Consider the following 19,305-nt stretch of genomic DNA (forward strand, 5'->3'; position numbering starts at 1 on the left):
TTTCTTCTACGTAAAGGTGCTACTACTTCACCAGATTTAGATGCTTGATCCCCAGGAGGTACAGGCGGGAGACTGCTACTCCTTGGTTTGCGCTGGGGTACCACTGGTACAGTGTCTCTTGAGGCAACAGGTGACCGTCCTCTCTGGCTGACTGGTGGAGCTTCTTCTCTACAGGGGTCACAGATGGGTGTAATAATATCCGATTGGACAGGAGAGCTTCCCTCCGTGGGTGCAAAGTCATCTGGGAAGGAGCCACTGAGCCGTTTCTTTGCACGAGGCATTGGGATTGGCAAAGACGCTGGTTCGTCCTCTTTCTGTATTTCCGGTGTTGATTCGTCTGTCTTCAGAGAAGATGTGATTTCCATATGTTGAACAGATGCTTCCTCTAAAAGCTCTGACTGCTTTGGCTCCTCTCTAACCTTCTCAACAACATCACTCAGTATGTTCTCTGTCTGGGCTAGAGCAGCACACTCCCTGTTTGCCGCATTCAATTCATCTACTGTAACTGTCTCATCATCAACCTTTGTTTCAGGTTTGCCTGCAAGGCTTTTCTTGCTGCGTCTTGGTGGTGCTATTTTTCTGATGATTGATAGAGGGGCAGTCTGTCCAATACCAAAATCATTTACTGACTCTAGTTCAGATTCTTGCTTTGGGGGGATACTGTCCTTTCCCTTTGTTTTCAGTGGAGGAATTATCTCAGAAGGTGCATGGACAGATGTGTTGTCAGGCTTTTCACATTCATCTTGGGATACCAGTTCTACAGCCATCTGTGGAGGTTTGCTCTCAGTGACATCCGTTTTCTGACCATGTTCTTTGCTGAAACTTTCTTTTCTTCTTACAGGCCGTAGAGGGATTGATACAGTTACTGCCTGGCTGGGGTCCTCACTGGTTTGTAAAGTCTCAACAGCAACAGCAGCAGAAATGTTGGATCTCCTCCTCTTAAAGGGCTGTGGAGGGACTGGTTCAGTGGTTAAAGTAGCAGATGAAACCATGGCATCCAAATCAGTTGTTGGAACAGAACTCTTCCTAGTGTCTTTTCTTCTAAGGGGTTTGTTGGGCAATTCAGTCATGGGTAGGGATACATTCTCTGTTACTTGTGGAGCTTCAGGTGGCAGGCTACTATCTCTTCTTTTCACACGACGAGGAGGGACAAGGTCTTTGGGTACCACTACCTGCACAGATGAGTTTTCAGCTTCATTTATATGTTCAGCTCTTTGCATGTGTTCAGGTGGTAGACTATTATCTTGTTTCCTTATAGGCTGTGAGGAATCCTCTCCTACACTGTCTGGGGTATGAACTTTATTGGGACCCTCGGGTGGCAGGCTACTGTCTCGTTTCTTTCTGCGTGGAGGAACGAGGTCAGGGGTTGTCTGTGCAGGAATAATCTTAGCAGTTGCATCTTTGCAGTCAATCTTCTGTAGACTTTCAGAGGGAAGGCTTCGGTCTCTTTTCTTTGTACGCTGAGGAGGGACAACTTCTGTTTGGCTCTGGACAGACTCAATCTTCTGTACACTTTCAGAGGGAAGGCTTCGGTCTCTTTTCTTTGTACGCTGAGGAGGGACAACTTCTGCTTGCCTCTGGACAGACACAGCTTCGGGTTTGTATTTGCGGTCCGGCGTTAAACTGTCTTTCCTCCTCAATGGACGTAATGGAACAACTGGAGCATTGTCCTTATCTCCATCACCCTCTTTCTGTTTAGGTTCTGGAGGAGGTTCTCGCGTGATGGTTCTGCCTCGTTGAGGGGGATGCACTTCTGTTTGTGGTTCAACTGGAGTAATGTTTTCATCATATGAAGGTTCATCCAGGAGGGTCTCTACCTTTCGTGATTTGTCATCCACCACAAACTTATCTGAGACAGACTGTATGGCAGTAGTAGACATTTCTCCTGAGCTTGTATCTTGTTGTCTTAAGGATAAAAAGGGCATGTTTCAGAATTAGCTATTCTTCATATAGGTAGTATCAAGCATGACCCATGGTCTCACATTCTATTAACTGTCACATAGCTGTAAAAACACCATTCTTTGTTTACATAACTAAATATGCTGAGCTGGAGAAAAACAAACTTCAAGAAAGCCATCCAATTATGCCGCCAATAATACCACACAAACATCCAGTTTTCAACATTATGTCTCTTTTAAAACATGCATTTTGACACAACACTATCACAGCAGAACATAAAGGACAGACTGTAAATGCTGTTTATTGCTATTCTGCCACAAATCTCTCCAATCATTTACACTGAAGCAAGCATTGATAAGCAGAACGAAAGACACCGTTATAACTGCAAAATCAGTATATTTTTGATTACACACCGTGCAACCAAAAACGTTTGGGATGGGATGCGGTCCCTTGCCACTCACCCTTTGTCCAGGAGCATGGAAGGTATCACTGTTCTATTCTCATCCTGTCCCGTCTCAGCCTGCTCCTCTGCTAACAAACCTTCAGTGGACCCTGATGTCTGTACCAAATCTTTCTCTGTCAATGTACTCTCCTCCAATTGCCATGAATTAATCGAGGTCCTCTCTTCTTCAGCTCCCCCAAGCTCTTCCTTAGAGATTTCAGTGATATCGGCTTCTGTCAACGGTGGCCATTTCCTCATAATATTTGGTCCTGCAACTCCCACAAACCCATCCTCACTGTCTGTTGGTGATGGTGACGATGACCGTTCATCTGCTAGGTTATACATGTAGGGCTCTGCACTTTTTGGCACTTCAGTTATGTATTTAGTTTGAACTGAACGCTCAAACTGCGGCTCATCTACAGGTGATATTGTTTGAACGAGAGCAGTGTCATATTGGGAAGCTACAGAAGATACTGGTGGGTTAACAATATCTTCAGGATCCACAGAGGAGGAGAGAACCACTAAGAAATCTTCAGCTGGTGTAGAGGCAGTAGGACCCAACATGGATGCTACAGTTTCATAACTATGAGAAGGAGATACTACAGTAAGTGATTGTAACTGCAGGCCAAACTCAAATAACGTTTTCAAAGCACGCCAATATTAGTAAACCATTGTTAGCAATTCAATTAATTTCAAATAACGGTTTCAAAGCACGCCAATATTATTAAACCGTTAATAATGATTACATTAATTTCATGTAGGTGATTCCATGCAAAAAAGTGAAATGTTTTAGTTTTTTTTTATCTGACCCCCAAAAGATAAGTTAAAGGCTCAAATTTCAGAATATATAGACAGGTTTCTGTGCAACTAGGGGGTACAACGCAGCAGTAATTATTTTACAGAATATCTGGAATGAGTCGTTCTAGGCTCAGACGGACTTGCCCTTGAGGTCTAATTGTGAGCATGTTTCAGTCAAAGCGTTGCTCCTTGCATGCAGACACACAAGGTAATGATTACACACCGTGCAACCAAAAAACGTTTGGGATGGGATGCGGTCCCTTGCCACTCACCCTTTGTCCAGGAGCATGGAAGGTATCACTGTTCTATTCTCATCCTGTCCCGTCTCAGCCTGCTCCCCTGCTAACAAACCTTCAGTGGACCCTGATGTCTGTACAGAATCTTTCTCTGTGGATGTTCTCTCCTCCAATTCCCACAAATCAATAAATATCCTCTCTTCTTCTACTCCCCCAAGCTCTTCCTTGGGGATTTCAGTGATATGGGCAAACTGCGGCTCATCTACAGGCGCTATTGTTTGAACGAGAGCAGTGTCATCTGGGGAAGCTACAGAAGATACTGATGGGATCACAATATCTTCAGGATCCACAGAGGAGGAGAGAACCGTGGGGAAATCTGTCAACGGTGGCCATTTCCTCATAATATTTGGTCCTGCAACTCCCACAAACCCATTCTCACTGTCTGTCGGTGATGTTGATGATGACCGTTCATCTACTAGGTTAAACATGTAAGGCTCTGCACTTTTTGGCACTTCAGTTATGTATTTAGTTTGAACTGAACGCTCAAACTGCGGCTCGTCTACAGGCGCTAATGTTTGAACAAGAACAGTGTCATCTTGTGAAGCTACAGAAGATACTGATGGGATCACAATATCTTCAGGATCCACAGAAGAGGAGAGACCCGTGGGGAAATCTTCAGCTGGTGTAGAGGCAGTAGGACCCAACATGGATGCTACAGTTTCATAACTATGAGGAGGAGATACTACAGTAAGTGATTGTAACTGCAGGCCAAACTCAAATAATGGTTTCAATGCACGCCAATATTAGTAAATCTGATTAAATTAATTTCATGTAGGTGATTCCATGCAAAAAAACTTGAAATGTTTTTCTTTTAGCTGACCCCCAAAGGATAAGTTAAAGGCTCAAATTTCAGAATATATAGACAGGTTTCTGTGCAACTAGGGGGTACAACGCAGCAGTAATTATTTTACAGAATATCTGGAATGAGTCTTTCTAGGCTCAGACGGACTTGCACTTGAGGTCTAATTGTGAGCATGTTGCTCCTTGCATGCAGACACACAAGGTAATGATTACACACCGTGCAACCAAAAAACGTTTGGGATGGGATGCGGTCCCTTGCCACTCACCCTTTGTCCAGGAGCATGGAAGGTATCACTGTTCTATTCTCATCCTGTCCCGTCTCAGCCTGCTCCCCTGCTAACAAACCGTCAGTGGACCCTGATGTCTGTACCGAATCTTTCTCTGTGGATGTTCTCTCCTCCAATTCCCACAAATCAATAAAGGTCCTCTCTTCTTCAACTCCCCCAAGCTCTTCCTTGGGGATTTCAGTGATATGGGCAAACTGCGGCTCATCTACAGGCGCTATTGTTTGAACGAGAGCAGTCTCATCAGGGGAAGCTACAGAAGATACTGATGGGATCACAATATCTTCAGGATCCACAGAGGAGGAGAGAACCATGGGGAAATCTGTCAACGGTGGCCATTTCCTCATAATATTTGGTCCTGCAACTCCCACAAACCCATTCTCACTGTCTGTCGGTGATGGTGATGATGACCGTTCATCTGCTAGGTTAAACATGTAAGGCTCTGCACTTTTTGGCACTTCAGTTATGTATTTAGTTTGAACTGAACGCTCAAACTGTGGCTCGTCTACAGGCGCTATTGTTTGAACAAGAACAGTGTCATCTTGTGAAGCTACAGAAGATACTGATGGGATCACAATATCTTCAGGATCCACAGAAGAGGAGAGACCCGTGGGGAAATCTTCAGCTGGTGTAGAGGCAGTAGGACCCAACATGGATGCTACAGTTTCATAACTATGAGATAGGAGGAGATACTACAGTAAGTGATTGTAACTGCAGGCCAAACTCAAATAATGGTTTCAATGCACGCCAATATTAGTAAACCTGATTAAATTAATTTCATGTAGGTGATTCCATGCAAAAAAAACTTGAAATGTTTTTCTTTTAGCTGACCCACAAAAGATACATTTTCAGAATACTGTCATTGGTCTGACCTCCCGTTAGTCAGACCATTACTAACATTATCCCAAACCCTAACCCTAACCTCACAGGAATTAAGCAACGGGTGATTTCTAACCCGCAGCACAGATTAGTTGTAACCCGCCATGTATGTCAGGAGCCACAGGTGATTTGTAACCCGCAGCACGGGTGAGTCTTAACCGGTATGTCTGACTTAGGTTTGTCCAAAAGAAGGCTGTCTATATTGATGTCCAAAGGTTAGGACTTGCTGACAGGCTTGCAAAATTTTAAATAAATCCAGCACACTTTGTATTTTAGGACTACTATCGGTAACACTCTATACTCTATATTCTTTATTGCTAAATTCTTCCACAAAATATAACATGCAATGCAGTGGTTTCACACCATCCACCACTTACCCTCTGTGGAAAGCTCCCAACATAGCATGTACTAATCCTGAGGACTCTGCCTTCTCTGTCAGTGTTCCCTCTGCCTCCAGTACTTCCCAACCTAAAACTACCTCCGGCTCTGGTACATCCAGAGGCTTCTCCACAGTTTGGACTTCCTCTGCTGCTAGCCTCTCTATTTGTAGGCTGCTGAAGACCAGAGACAAATGATTTAGGACTGCAAGTATACACAATTCATGCCAAACACAGAAGTAGGCTAGAAGGGGGGTTCCAGCTTCAAAGACGCCTACATTACATTGCTCTCAGATACAGATACGTTACCAACACTGTGTAGTAGCCACTGCAAGCCATGTTAGATGTTATTACCACATTTCTTTAACTTACAGCAATCCATGCAGAAAGCACATGGGCTCATATACTTACCCACTATTTACTGCAAACTCTACTCTTTGTCCTACATCCCTTTTCAATTTCTCGTCTGTTACAAAAATAAACATATTAAAATACAGTTTGTACAATAAAGCATGGCACCACTTAAATATGGATACTGAACACTACACAAGACATCTCCCTCACCATATACTGTTGCTGTAGCTGGACTGCTAACAGGTACAGGGGTGATTTCAATAATGCTTGCTTCTTTGGGATATGGCCGAATTGGCTGTATAGGAGGTGCGTCTTGAGAATGTGATTCTTCAATAGATGACAGCAATGTGGCAGCTGTTGTTTGTTCTTGTACTGGGTTTAGTTGTGGAATCGTAGGGAAGCCAGGGATTCGGCTCAAATGTGGACATGATGGAGCCATTGCCACCATATGTTTAATCTCATCTTTATTTTCAGCTGAACTATTTGCAAGAACAACTTTCTTCTCATTTGTTGGCTTCTCAAAGAGTGGCTTGGTGAGTGTTTTCCAATCCTGTGCCTCTACAACTGTACAACTAAGCATCCTTGCTGATGGAAACCCGGGAATACTTGAAACATATGGTGCAGAAGCACATAAGCTAACCATGTTTGGTTGTCTGTTTTGAACTGGAGCAGAGGGGAACCCAGACATGCAAGCTTCTTTTGGACAAGATGTCAGTAATGCAGCCATACTTTTCACATTGTAACTATAGGGACGGTCAAGAGCAGAAAGTGGCATGATCATCATCTCTAATTCTTTCTTCTGAGGCTTTGTCCATAAAGGCTTTGGTTCAATCAACCAGCCTATGCTTGAGACTTCAGTTATGGATGGGAAACCTCTGAGATTTGAAGCTCTGGGGCAATAAGGCACAAGACTCATCATACTAGGATTCATGGTTGATTTGGATCGCGGTGCTGAGGGGAACCCAGGAATCCTGGATGCTTCTGGGCAAGATGGTAACATGGCCAACATTGCTTTTATTATTTCTCTGTCTTGTCTTGGATTGTCTATTGCAAAAATAGTTCTCTTTTGAAGCCTATCCCATAAAGGCTTAGGATCAACAAGCCACTGCAGTGTTGTGCCTCCTTCAGTAGACACACATCCAGGGAAACTGGACCGTTTGGGACATACTGGTACAAGGCTCCACATGTTGCATCTATGAGCAGAGGGGAAACCTGGAATTCTTGCTGCTGCAGGGCAAGACGGTGTCATGGAAAACATGTTCTTAGCATTGTCTACATCCATTTGTGGACTATCAATCATCACTTGATGCTTCATTGGTGGTTTTAGTAATGAATCCTCTTCAGCCAGCCACCCATCTCCCTTGCCCACTTCAATTGAAGGGAATCCAGGTATTTTGGATACCTCTGGGCACAAAGGGAACAGGTTAACTATGTTTAGGGCATAATACATAACTTTAGGATTTGGAAGAGATGGGAAACCAGGAATACTAGCTACTTTTGGACATGAAGGAACCAAAGAAACCATATTCTTTGTGTTCTTATTGACAACACATGGTCTGTCAAATGTAACTTCTTCCTTCTTTAGTGGCCTCTTCACCAAAGAACCCCTTTGAGCAATCCAGACTACTTTTGTATCTCCCTCTATAGACGGGAAACCTGGTATACTGGAGACTCGAGGGCACAATGGGAGGATGTTGACCATATTTGGTCCATAATACACAGTTGTTGGGTTTGGAACAGATGGAAATCCTGGGGTCCGCGTTTCTTTTGGACAGGATGGTACCAAAGAGAACATTGTCTCCATTGCCCTCTTAACTTTTTCAGATGCGTCAGTCAATGAGACTTCCTTCATTTTAGCTTTTCGTTCCCATAATGGCTCTTTGCTCACTGTCCACTCTTTCCCCATCATATCGAGAGATGATGGGAAACCTGGGATACTGGAAACTCGTGGGCACAGTGGGAGGATGTTGACCATATTTGGTCCATAATACACAGTTGTTGGGTTTGGAACAGATGGAAATCCTGGGGTCCGCGTTTCTTTTGGACAGGATGGTACCAAAGAGAACATTGTCTCCATTGCCCTCTTAACTTTTTCAGATGTGTCAGTCAATGAGACTTCCTTCATTTTAGCTTTTCGTTCCCATAATGGCTCTTTGCTCACTGTCCACCCTTTCCCCATCATATCGAGAGATGATGGGAAACCTGGGATACTGGAAACTCGTGGGCACAGTGGGAGGATGTTGACCATATTTGGTCCATAATACACAGTTGTTGGGTTTGGAACAGATGGAAATCCTGGGGTCTGTGTCTTTTTTGGACAGGATGGTACCAAGGAAACCATTAATGTCAATGCTCTCTTATCTTTTTCAGATGTGTCAGTCAATGAGACTTTCTTGACTTTAGTTTTCCTTTCCCAAAATGGTGTTTTTGTCACTGTCCAATCTTTGCTCTTCATATCAAGAGTTGATGGGAAACCTGGTATTCTTGAAACCTTTGGGCATATATTTGAAAGATTCACCATACTTGGCATTGTCCAGAAATAAATCTCTCTGGGTTGTGGCACAGATGGGAAGCCAGGTATGCAGGATTCTTTGGGACAACTAGGAACAAGTGAGACCATTCCCATTATTTCTTTTCCTATTTCAAAGTTGTCAGGTAATAATATATTCCTCTTCTTGACTGGCATCTCCCACAATGGCTCATGATCAGTTTTCCAGTCTTTGCAATCAGGTGTTTGAGTGGAAGCAAAACCAGCCATACTAGAGACAGCAGGGCAAGATGGAAGAAGGTTGACTATGCTAGGTCCATAATAAACAACTCTAGGTTGAGGCACAGAGGGGAATCCTGCAATTTGAGCTTCTTTTGGACATGATGGGACAAGCAAAGCTATTCCTCTCATTCCCTCTTTATCTGCTATATCTTCAATCTGGACTATCCTATTTTGGATCTGCTTTTTCAATAAAGGCTTTTGAGCTATTGCCCAGTTTTTGCTACTAACCTCCAATAATGATGGGACACCGAAGACACAAGATACCTTTGGACAAGTAGGTAAGAGGCTATGTGGCCTGTAAGATATTACACTTGTCTGTGGAACTGAAGGGAAACCAGGATTGCAAGAGTCTTTTGGACAAGAGGGTACTAAAGCTACCATGTGTTTCATTTCACTTCTCTTTTGTTGCGATATGTCTTTAAAAACAGGTTTCATCATCTTTTTAGTCTCCAAAAAGGGTTCATGGTCAGAAGTCCAAGATGTATAATAATTAGCTCTCTCAGTAGATGGTAAACCTGGTATTTTGGATACTCTTGGGCAAGATGGCAGAAGATCTACCATGCTTGGTCCATGATCAACTATGCTGGGCTGTGGCACAGAGGTTGGAATTTCTTTTGGAAATTGAACTATTCCTTTCACATTCTCCTTTGATTCTTTTGCCCACTGCTGTGGCTCATCTGTGAGCCAATCTTTTTCTTCTTCAATGGGCTGTCTTGAAGGCTCAGTAGTACTCATTACACCAGTTTGTTGAGTGCATGATGTCTGTTCAATTTCAGGTGTCTTTGAAGATGGGAAACCTGGGATGCTTGCCACGGTGGGGCAGACTGGCTTCATAGCCACCATATGTTTGGTTAGCTCTGTATCTAATAGTAGTTTATCCAAATGAGGAGAAGATTCAATAGTTAGTATAGTCTTTTCACTTTTCACTTGGTTTTCAAGGGAAGGGAATCCCAGTATATCTGATATTCTTGATGACAGCTCTACCATGGTTGGTTCCTTCTCTGTCTTTATGCCATCAGTTTTAGTCTTTCTAGAAGGGAAGCCCAGGATGGTGGCAGCATTGGGACAAGATTGAATCATGTTAACCACTCCTCTCATTCTCGCTCCTTCTCCTTCGGATGTGTCCATACTGAGTGTTGTGATCGCCTTCAATGTCTTCTCCCAAAGTACACTTCTGTCTGTATGATATTCCTCTAGCTTCTGCTCTGCAGTGAGTATTTGGGTGGATGGGAACCCTGGTACACTGGCAACGGCTGGGCATGATGACAGCAGTGAAACCATGCTTTCATGTCTAAAAAGAGAGTGGAATCAAAGTCACTCTCATATGGTGTATGTTTGAAAACGTGATGAGGCCATAATAGGACCAAAGTTTACCAGAGCTTATGCTGTACATACAGTACATGCATAAAACACAGTGGTATATTTCCTTAAAAAGGACACTATCACAATTACTGTATATGTAGTTATCAGGCTAATGTTCCATTTGCAGACATAACAATGAGCAGTCTTTTATGTCTCTGCGAAATGCCACTGAAGTTGTGCTGAAAAGTTTAACCCAGCAATATTACTGTATATGTTTTGTTTAGCGTCTACCCTCCCTCAGTGGCTGTGACATTGTCCTTGTTCACTGTGCGTATGGCAAAATAGCAAAACGAAATTTCATTGCATGTCTCATACAGTGACAAATAAAGATCCTATCTTATCAATATGGATTGCATCATAAATATTGTTGTCTCTGTAGACTGTAACATCAAAAATCAACTGAAATGCATTCCAACAGCATGATAGTGTCCCTTTAAGTTAATTTACTACCACTTTGCCAGCCAATACTCTTGTGTTGGTGTAGCTGTGCTACAAAAACATTATGTAATAATAATAATAATATAAAATACTTCTCATCATTTCAAATTCTGGAAATGAAACAATGCCAGAAATGATCAAAGATACGGTAGAATTCACTTCAACAGCTACTTAAGCAATAAGCCACGAGAGGGCTCAGGTTACCGGGTATTTTACAATGGCTGGGGGCGTTGGCAGACCCGACGCGGAGCGGAGGGTCTTCTACCCCCCAGCCATTGTAAAATACCCGGTAAGCTGGGGCCTCGAGTGGCTTATTGCTTTTCTAAAACGGTTACAAACATATAGCAATATTAACCTAATACAACTATTGAATTCACAAAAGTAGCAACGATTTGCGCCACCAGAGCGAGCCACATCACTTCCTTGTTTTGCTCGGCAAGTAGGCTATGTGACGGGAGAATAGCGCTTGCTGTCTTTACGGGGCTGCCTGGAGCCACACATTCACAGTCATATGAGCCGGGCGGTGGTTAGACGCCCGCACGGCATGGGTTTGTAAGGTAATCAAGCGCTCCCCTTCCCCAGTACAGCTACAGAGATGCGGAATCAGGTGCGAATGATATAAAGTGATTGAAGGTGTGGGTTATCGGTGAAATTTACACCAGTCATGTGACAGTAACGAGCCAATCAGAATTAGTATTGGGACTAACCGTTTTAGAAAGTATAATATGCAACACAGATGTGACATCATGCACAGACAATGGTGAGGCCAAGTACTGGGCTCTCACACTTACCCACTATTGGAGTGTCTGGCATAAGCACCATCCATCATGGTGCCTGACTCTGAAATACTCTCTATTGTAAGTTCTCTGCATGACTCCTCTAGGGGCACTAAGACATGTTCCTTAGCAATCGTTTCAATATATGCTGCTTTGTCAACAGATGCTCCCAAATCATATAGCGATGTCTGTCTTTCTTGAGTGGGAGATTGGCCAGAGAGGCTGAAAGAATGGAACAATAGGGAAAGAATAACCAACATAATTGAGGTGGACCACAAGCATAAACCACAAGAATACAAGAATAACTTAGAGTCAGTCAGATGTGGATGGGATGGTGCAAAAGCGTTACTACATAAGCAAAACAGCCGAACAACAGCCTCAATTCCCATGCAAACTACGGTAGCACCACCCACCTCTCTTTAACACTCAAGAATAATGGCATGTCAGGAATGGAGTGCCACATTCTGCAGTGCAAGTGGCTGAAAACAGAATTGAAAGGCAGGCTTTTCAGACACCATTCCACTTGGTGGAATGGTGGAACATCACAGAGTTCAATGCAACACATTTCATTCAGCATTGAAGGTAATGTGTATAATCTTCTCCTACACACTCACCCTTTTTTTAGAATGCCCACTTCTTGAGTCTCTTTCTGTGTCCACAAGTCCCATTCCTCCTTTTGCCCCTCCAACACTGTGATACCTTCAGATTTTACTTCTTCAATATCAAGAATTAATTTAATTTGGTTGACATTGTACATTACTTTCTCTGAGTCATTGGATTGATCTACTTGTTGTGAGTTTATGGTTACATCCTGTGGAGCATGTGGGCTAGGCAATGTAAACTGTGGCATATATTGAATGTCCTTGTCTTCTTTCTCTGAGATTGGAATGCCCTGAACATTTGAATCCGTTGGGCATGCTGGCCACGTCACAGTCATTCTTGATTCTATCTGATCTTCTTCATGGCAAGACACTGATGAAAAACTGTCCAAATTAACATCTCCTGATGGAGATGGTTCTATGGCCATGAAAGTATTTGGATCACCTGGCCTATTGACTGCTGTGTCTTCATGTCCTGTAATCTCTCTCTGTGTCTTTTCCCTGATTGATCCAATACCAATGTCCCTTTCTTGTGCTGAAACATCATCTACCAAAACAACCGCAGAGGACATTTTGATTGGGGAAGTTGTCGATTCATTGGGTCGTGGGTAGGAAGGAAAACCAGGAATTGTTGCCTTGTTGGGGCATGTTGGTTTTAAGGCCACGCCACTCCTATCAATACTAATGCTATCTACTGATGTAGCCAAAAGTGTGATTCTCTTTTTTGATGACATCAACAACAGTGGCTCATTATCACTTGACCAGTCCTGTTCTGAATGGTGTGTAAGTATCGATGGAATCCCAAGAATTGGGGATTTCTTTGGACAAGATGGCACAATACTTGCCATACTTGGAAGTATTTCTACTTTACGCTGTGGAAGTGATGGAAAGCCAGGGCTGAGAGCAATGGCTGGGCAAGATGGGACGAGAGAAACCATTTCCTTAATTACATCCTTTTCTATAGAATCATAATAGACCTGAATTGGGCTGCATTCTCTAAACTGTTCTATCCTGTCTATTTGCTTCTCCCAGAGTACAGTATCAGTCTCTACAGTTGACCAGCCCTTTTCTCTAGTATCAACAATAACTGAACATCTTGAAGGGAAACCAATTATAAAAGACTTTCTTGGGCAAGTTGGCAGCAGATGTGCCATGTCTGGCTCTTTCTCTAGCATGACATCCACAGCTTGTGGTTGTGGAGCAGAAGGAAATCCAGGGATGGCAGCTTGTTGAGGGCATGATGGCTGCATACTGAGCATTGCTTTTCTGTCTCTCAAAGACATTTCCGGGACAGCATAATCTTGGTAAGCATGTCCCTGTCTTCTACTCAACAGGTTCTCCCTAAAAGACTCCCAGGCAACATTCCAGTCCTTGTGTCCAGACATGAGATGTCTTGCAGGCAGACCTGGAATTTTTGTGTGCTCTGGGAGAGTAGGTAAAATTTTTTGCATGCTTGGGGTACCTTTCACAGTAACTGTTTTTGGCTGCCCGTGCCAAAGTAACTTAGAGGGAATTCCCTGAATACAAGATTTCTTGGGACATGGCGGTAACATTGACACCATAATTTTAGACATTGCTTTGTCATGCTTTTGGCCATGTATAATGATATGTATTTTTGCTTTACCTGATGTCCTCTCCCAAAATGGCCTTTTATTCATATGCCAAATGTCTGACTCGATGGGACATATGGACGGTACACCAGGAACTGTAGAACATTTTGGACAAGTAGGCAGAAGACTGACCATACTTGGTTTATCAGCCACCACTACCTGATGTGGTGCAGATGGAAAACCTGGTAAACGTGACTTTCCTGGGCAGGATGGCAATATGGATACCATATTTCTGACCCTTTCACTATCAAAGTAGAGGGAGTCAACATCCTCTAAATGTAACCTAGCTTCAGTATTCTTGTGTCTAGTGAATAATAACGTCTTTCTATCCAATGGCCATTCGGCTGCTTTAGTATGTTCTATAAGTGGCATTCCCGGCACTGTAGATATCCGTGTACAAGTAGGCAGTAAATTCACCATACTGGGGACATTAGCCAATAACTGCCTGGGAGCAGAAGGAAAGCCTGGTATAATGGCCTTCTCTGGGCATGTTGGTGAAATTGCAACCATACTTTCAGCAATGTTCTTATCAAGAACGAAAGGAACATTTATAATGTGTACTTCCTTTTTCTCCAATGGTTTTTGCCACAATGGCCATTTTCCTACAACCCATTCATTGTCAGTCGTCAAACAGACCCTTTTGGAAGGCAAACCAGGCATGCTACTATGGCTGGGGCACGAGAGCATAACATTTACCATAGAGGGTTCTTGTCTGGGAGCAGAAGGAAAGCCAGGACTTATGGCTTTTGGGGGGCAAGATGGCAACATATCGACCATGCCTTTCAAGAATTGTTGGTCTTTTGAACCCCACTGCACGATACAAGCTCGTCTTTTCATAAATGGTCTTTCCTTAACTGATGTGTTCAGAGCCTGCCAATATTTGTCCTCAAAATTAATTATATGTATAGATGGTATGCCAGAAACCTGTGCTCGTTTAGGGCATGTTGGCACAAGCCTCATACTTGGTGGAAGTTTCTGGGGTGCTGAGGGGAAACCTGGAATAACAGTCTTTTCAGGACATGAAGGTAACATGGCTACTGAATTTAACATGTCCCTTTTGTTGTAATCTTGAGAAATGTCTGGAAAAACATTTTGAAACAAGTTAACACTTTTTCTCAAGGGTTTATCCATCAATAAAATCTGCCTTGTCACATCCACATCTCTACCTTCAGAATTAACTGGCTCTCTGGAAGGCAGACCTAAAACTCTGCTTTGTCTTGGGCAAGTAGGAAGAATGTTAACAATGCTGGGATCATGTCTTGCCGGTGCAGATGGAAAACCTGCCATACTGGCCTTTCTGGGGCAAGATGGCATCATGGTTGCCATTACTTTCAACATGAGAGGGTCCTGATAATGACCAATGTGTAAATAAGGCCCTTCTCTATTCTTCAATGGTCTGTGCCAGAGTGGACTTCTGCCTACATTCCAGTCCTCTTCTCCATGTGTAACAGACATTTTAGATGGTAAACCTAAAGCTCTGGATACTCTGGGGCATGTAGGCATAATGCTAACCATGCTAGGGTCTACCCTTGGTGCAGAGGGGAAACCTGGCATACTAGCTTGTCTTGGGCAAGATGGCATCATTGTTACCATGACTTTCAGCATTTCAGGATCCTTGTAAGTGGTGTCCTGAAAATTACCAAACCATGTACCAAGTCCCTCTCTCTCCCTCAATGGCTTTTGCCACAGAAGACTTCGATCAACACTCCAGCATTCTTCTCCAAGTAAAACAGACAATTTAGAAGGTAGACCTGAAATGCTGGATACCCTGGGGCACGTAGGCAGAATCTTGTCCATTTTGGGCTCTTTTTTAGGTGCAGAAGGGAAACCAGGGATTGTTGCATTACTTGGGCAAGATAGAGTCATAGCTGCCATGTTCAACAATTCTTTCTCGCTACCCTGACTGAAAGGAACTATCTGAAACAACATAAAATGTTTCCTTAGTGGCTTCTCCCATAATGGATCTTCATTAACAATCCAGAGTTCATCTCTTAATGGTTCTTTAGAAGGTAACCCAGAGACTCTTGTTTGGTTAGGGCAGGTGGGCATAATGTTAACCATGCAAGGATCTTTCCTTGGTGCGGAGGGGAAACCTGGCATACTAGCTTGTCTTGGGCAAGATGGCGTCATTGTTACCATGACTTTCAGCATTTCAGGATCCTTGTAAGTGGTTTCCTGAGAATTAGAAATCCATGTACCAAGTCCCTCTCTCTCCCTCAATGGCTTGTGCCTCAGAAGACATCTATCCACACTCCAACCTTCTTCTCCAAGTAAAACAGACAATTTAGAAGGTAGACCTGGAATGCTGGCTACTCTGGGGCATGTAGGAAGTAGGTTAGCCATGCTGGGCTCTTTTCTAGGTGCAGAGGGGAAGCCAGGGATTGTGGCCTTCCTTGGACAAGATGGTAGCATATCTACCATATCCTTTACATGTTGCTTATCCTTGTGTAACCTGTCCTGAACCAGACAAGTATGTATTCTCAATGGTCTGTCTACAGGTAATCTGCTCAATGTGTGCCAGCTGTCATTGTGTGTGTTCAATATTTGTCTAGATGGCACGCCTGTAATAATAGTCTGGTTGGGACATGTAGGGAGAAGGCTTACCATACTTGGTGTATGTGCAACATTCTGTAAGAATACAGAAGGAAACCCCTGCATGCTGGTGCTTCTAGGACATGTTGGCAACATGGCCACCATGGCATTCCTCATTTCAGCACCACTCACAGTATGCTCCTGAACAAAAGACATTTGTGAAATGCACCCCTCTCTTATCTGCAATGGTTTCCTCCAGAGAGAAAATCTGTCCACAGCCCAGGTCTGAGATCTAATCACTGATCCCCCAGAGGGTAAACCTGGAGTCCTGGCAACTCTGGGACAGGTTGGTAGAAGGTTAGCCATATTTGGTTCTTTCCTTGGAGCAGAAGGGAATCCAGGAATACTGGCAGATCTGGGGCAGGATGGTGTCATGTCCACCATCTTTGCAATCACTGCACTGTCTTCATAATGTGCACTAGCACAATCCAGAAGCCAGACCAATGCCAGTCTATTACAGAGAGACTTCTCCAACAGTACTCTCTTATCAACAGACAAAGCTACAACTTGTGACTGCTCTACAGATGGAAAACCATGAATGATTGAACGCAGTGGGCATGTTGGTACTAGTTTAATCATACATGGGGCTCTATCTTTTGTGTCAAGTTTAGGCTCTAAGGTAGATGTTATGCCAGAAACAGAGCTTTCTTGCCTACAAAATGAGACAACTTCCAGAGCAGTTTTATGTTCATACTTTTCTTCTATACTAACAACAGAGCTTGGAGTTAAAACCGTCTGATTTTCTCTCTGCCCAGTGCTTGCCCAGATTGCTTTTTCATCTTCACGTGAAACCACAGCTTCAGCTTCCTCTATCGCCACAACCACTTTAGAAGCCAAATCAGGTACATTGGAAGAAACTGCTGTGCAAGAGAGTGCAAGGTTCACATTAGATTGTATCACATGTGTCTCCAGTTTGTCTATGCTAGACTCTGGGGGTGCTGAGGGGAGGCGGAGACCGAGATCAGCAGTTACTCTTGGAATAATTGGCACAGAGGTAGCCAGACTTTCCATCGGTGTTTTGCTGACTGCTTTTTGAACAGTAGGTGTGATTTCTTGGACTTCTTGTTTTGGCTTCTCGTACTGTGGGCATTTATCAGAGGTCTTGCTCATCGATGCAGAACTGACCCCTCTGGAATGAGCCGGTGCCAAGCTAGCCAACCTTGCATTTCTGAAGGGACAAGGGACACCAAAGGATGGATGTCAGACCAAAAAGCTCAGCTTCTCCAAAATCATGAGTTTCGTGAGCAAGACTACAAGACAATTCATTTTGCTTTTAATATCCAAAATAACATATCTACTTATAGAACTCATATAGGAACCTCTCTTTCTATAATCTGATCAAAACTAATCAGTTTTGAAAGTGGTGTATGCAATGACCAAACACCACACTTACCCCACATCCATAGGTGTAGCTTCACATCCCCCTTTGACTGGGGAAACATCTTTCTTATCCACTCCAATTCTCTGCATCTGTTTTGTGCCTTTTTCAAGGGTTTGAGCTATTTTTGGCGAGTGTGCCAAGATGGGTTTAACTGGTCTGGAAGTTAGCGTGGTGTTGGTGGGAGAGGCAACCATCGTACTTTGTTGTGTAGTGACATCAATCATACTGTGAACAGGCTCTGATTGGGCTATAGGAGACCCTAACTTTATGTTCATCTTAGTCAAGTGACTCTTCGATTTGACCAAAGGCCGATGGGCAGAAGTAGACACGTTCTCAGGAAAACCAGGCCTTTGCTCGGGTGCAGGGGGTAGTGGCCGGGATGTTGGTGGGCCTTTAGGGAGAGCCCTTGTCGGCTTTGTCTCTGTCTGATGCCTCTTGGGGTTTGGCATCTCAAAATACTGGGGCCCCGGGGCTGAAGGTGCTCTGGGACTAAAGGACAGAAGAGAGGCATGCTCTCAGGGCTGACGCTCAAACAAATGAAGCTCACAATTACGAGATCAATGGGAGGAGATTAAATCTATGCAACACTAAGCAGTCAAATCCAGGTAGTGACCCCCCAACTCTCAGTCAAAGTGTATCATAGAGCTCCATGTGACTCACATGCATATGAGTAGTGGGGAAAAGAACTTACGGGTGTGTTCAGATATAGCGCACTGAGCGCACTATGCAATACAAACTAATACGTGAGTGTTCTCCCGGTGCACATATCCGAACGCACCCTACGTCATTGCAAAGGCCAACTAACACTACTAGTAGCCAAGCTCACTTCAGACAAAACTTCCAATCAAACAAGCATGTAGTCATACCAGTCAAGTGCCACATAATGGATGAAAACAAATCACTGTTCTTGGCCAAGCAGCAGTAATCCTCCAACATTCTAACAGCATAACGAACTCACACACGTCACCACATGAAACAGATGCATTGTTTTTGTTTATACATTTGGCATAAATGCCTTTTTTAATATAAGTCATGGCTATTTTTCAAGCAGCCATACAAGCGAACCGTTGAGTGAGTCCAAGTCACATACCGTCAACATACCCTATAGTCATGAGTCTGTAAGCAAAACTTCAGAAATGTGTCTAACCTCCAATTAAATAAATGAAAAGGAGATTCAGTGATATCCACCGTAAAGCACCATAAAAATAGGAGTTGTGATATCACTCAATGAAAATAACAAGACATAACAGACACATTTTTACAGAGGTCTTTAATCATCTTGTAGCATGTTTGTATTATGACTTTAGAGTCTGTCCCAGTATGATTATATGGTTACAATAGTGGTTTAACAATAATGTGTTAATGTTCAATGGAGATGATGCAGTTAAGGACACATCCACCACTCCATGCATGAAAGACATCCGCCATCAACAATAGCATCCACCTTTTTGTGTTCACTTACCTTGGAGATGATCTTATGCTCCTCTTCTCATAAGGCCTTTGACTGCTGACCATTCCAGTGGGTCCGGGTTCAGTGGCTGGACAGTGCAATATTTAGAGATCCATTGAGTCATATGTACAGTAGCACAACATAATAGCAAACACAATCAAATGTGACCATAAATACAAAGGGAAAGGTTGAAGCAA

At 43.4% G+C, this 19,305-nt stretch overlaps 1 protein-coding gene and 1 long non-coding RNA gene across 2 annotated transcripts in view; both read right to left on the minus strand.

The window, feature by feature from the left end:
- Window positions 1–19,305, minus strand: part of LOC306913870 (EH domain-binding protein 1-like protein 1) — a 115,128-nt gene that overhangs the window by 14,987 nt on the left and 80,836 nt on the right. The window contains exon 8 of the mRNA XM_079490683.1: window positions 19,121–19,196. Within this exon, the coding sequence (XP_079346809.1) occupies window positions 19,121–19,196 (76 nt within the window). The remainder of the gene's footprint in view (window positions 1–19,120; window positions 19,197–19,305) is intronic.
- Window positions 10,055–12,165, minus strand: LOC306913883. The gene is made up of 3 exons (XR_013788604.1): window positions 12,091–12,165; window positions 11,890–11,955; window positions 10,055–10,191 (listed from the first exon to the last, which is right to left on the minus strand). It is a non-coding gene; the product is annotated as an uncharacterized lncRNA (long non-coding RNA).

This window comes from Electrona antarctica, assembly GCF_951216825.1.
Source record: "Electrona antarctica genome assembly, chromosome: 21".
In the NCBI taxonomy this organism is placed as follows: domain Eukaryota; kingdom Metazoa; phylum Chordata; class Actinopteri; order Myctophiformes; family Myctophidae; genus Electrona; species Electrona antarctica.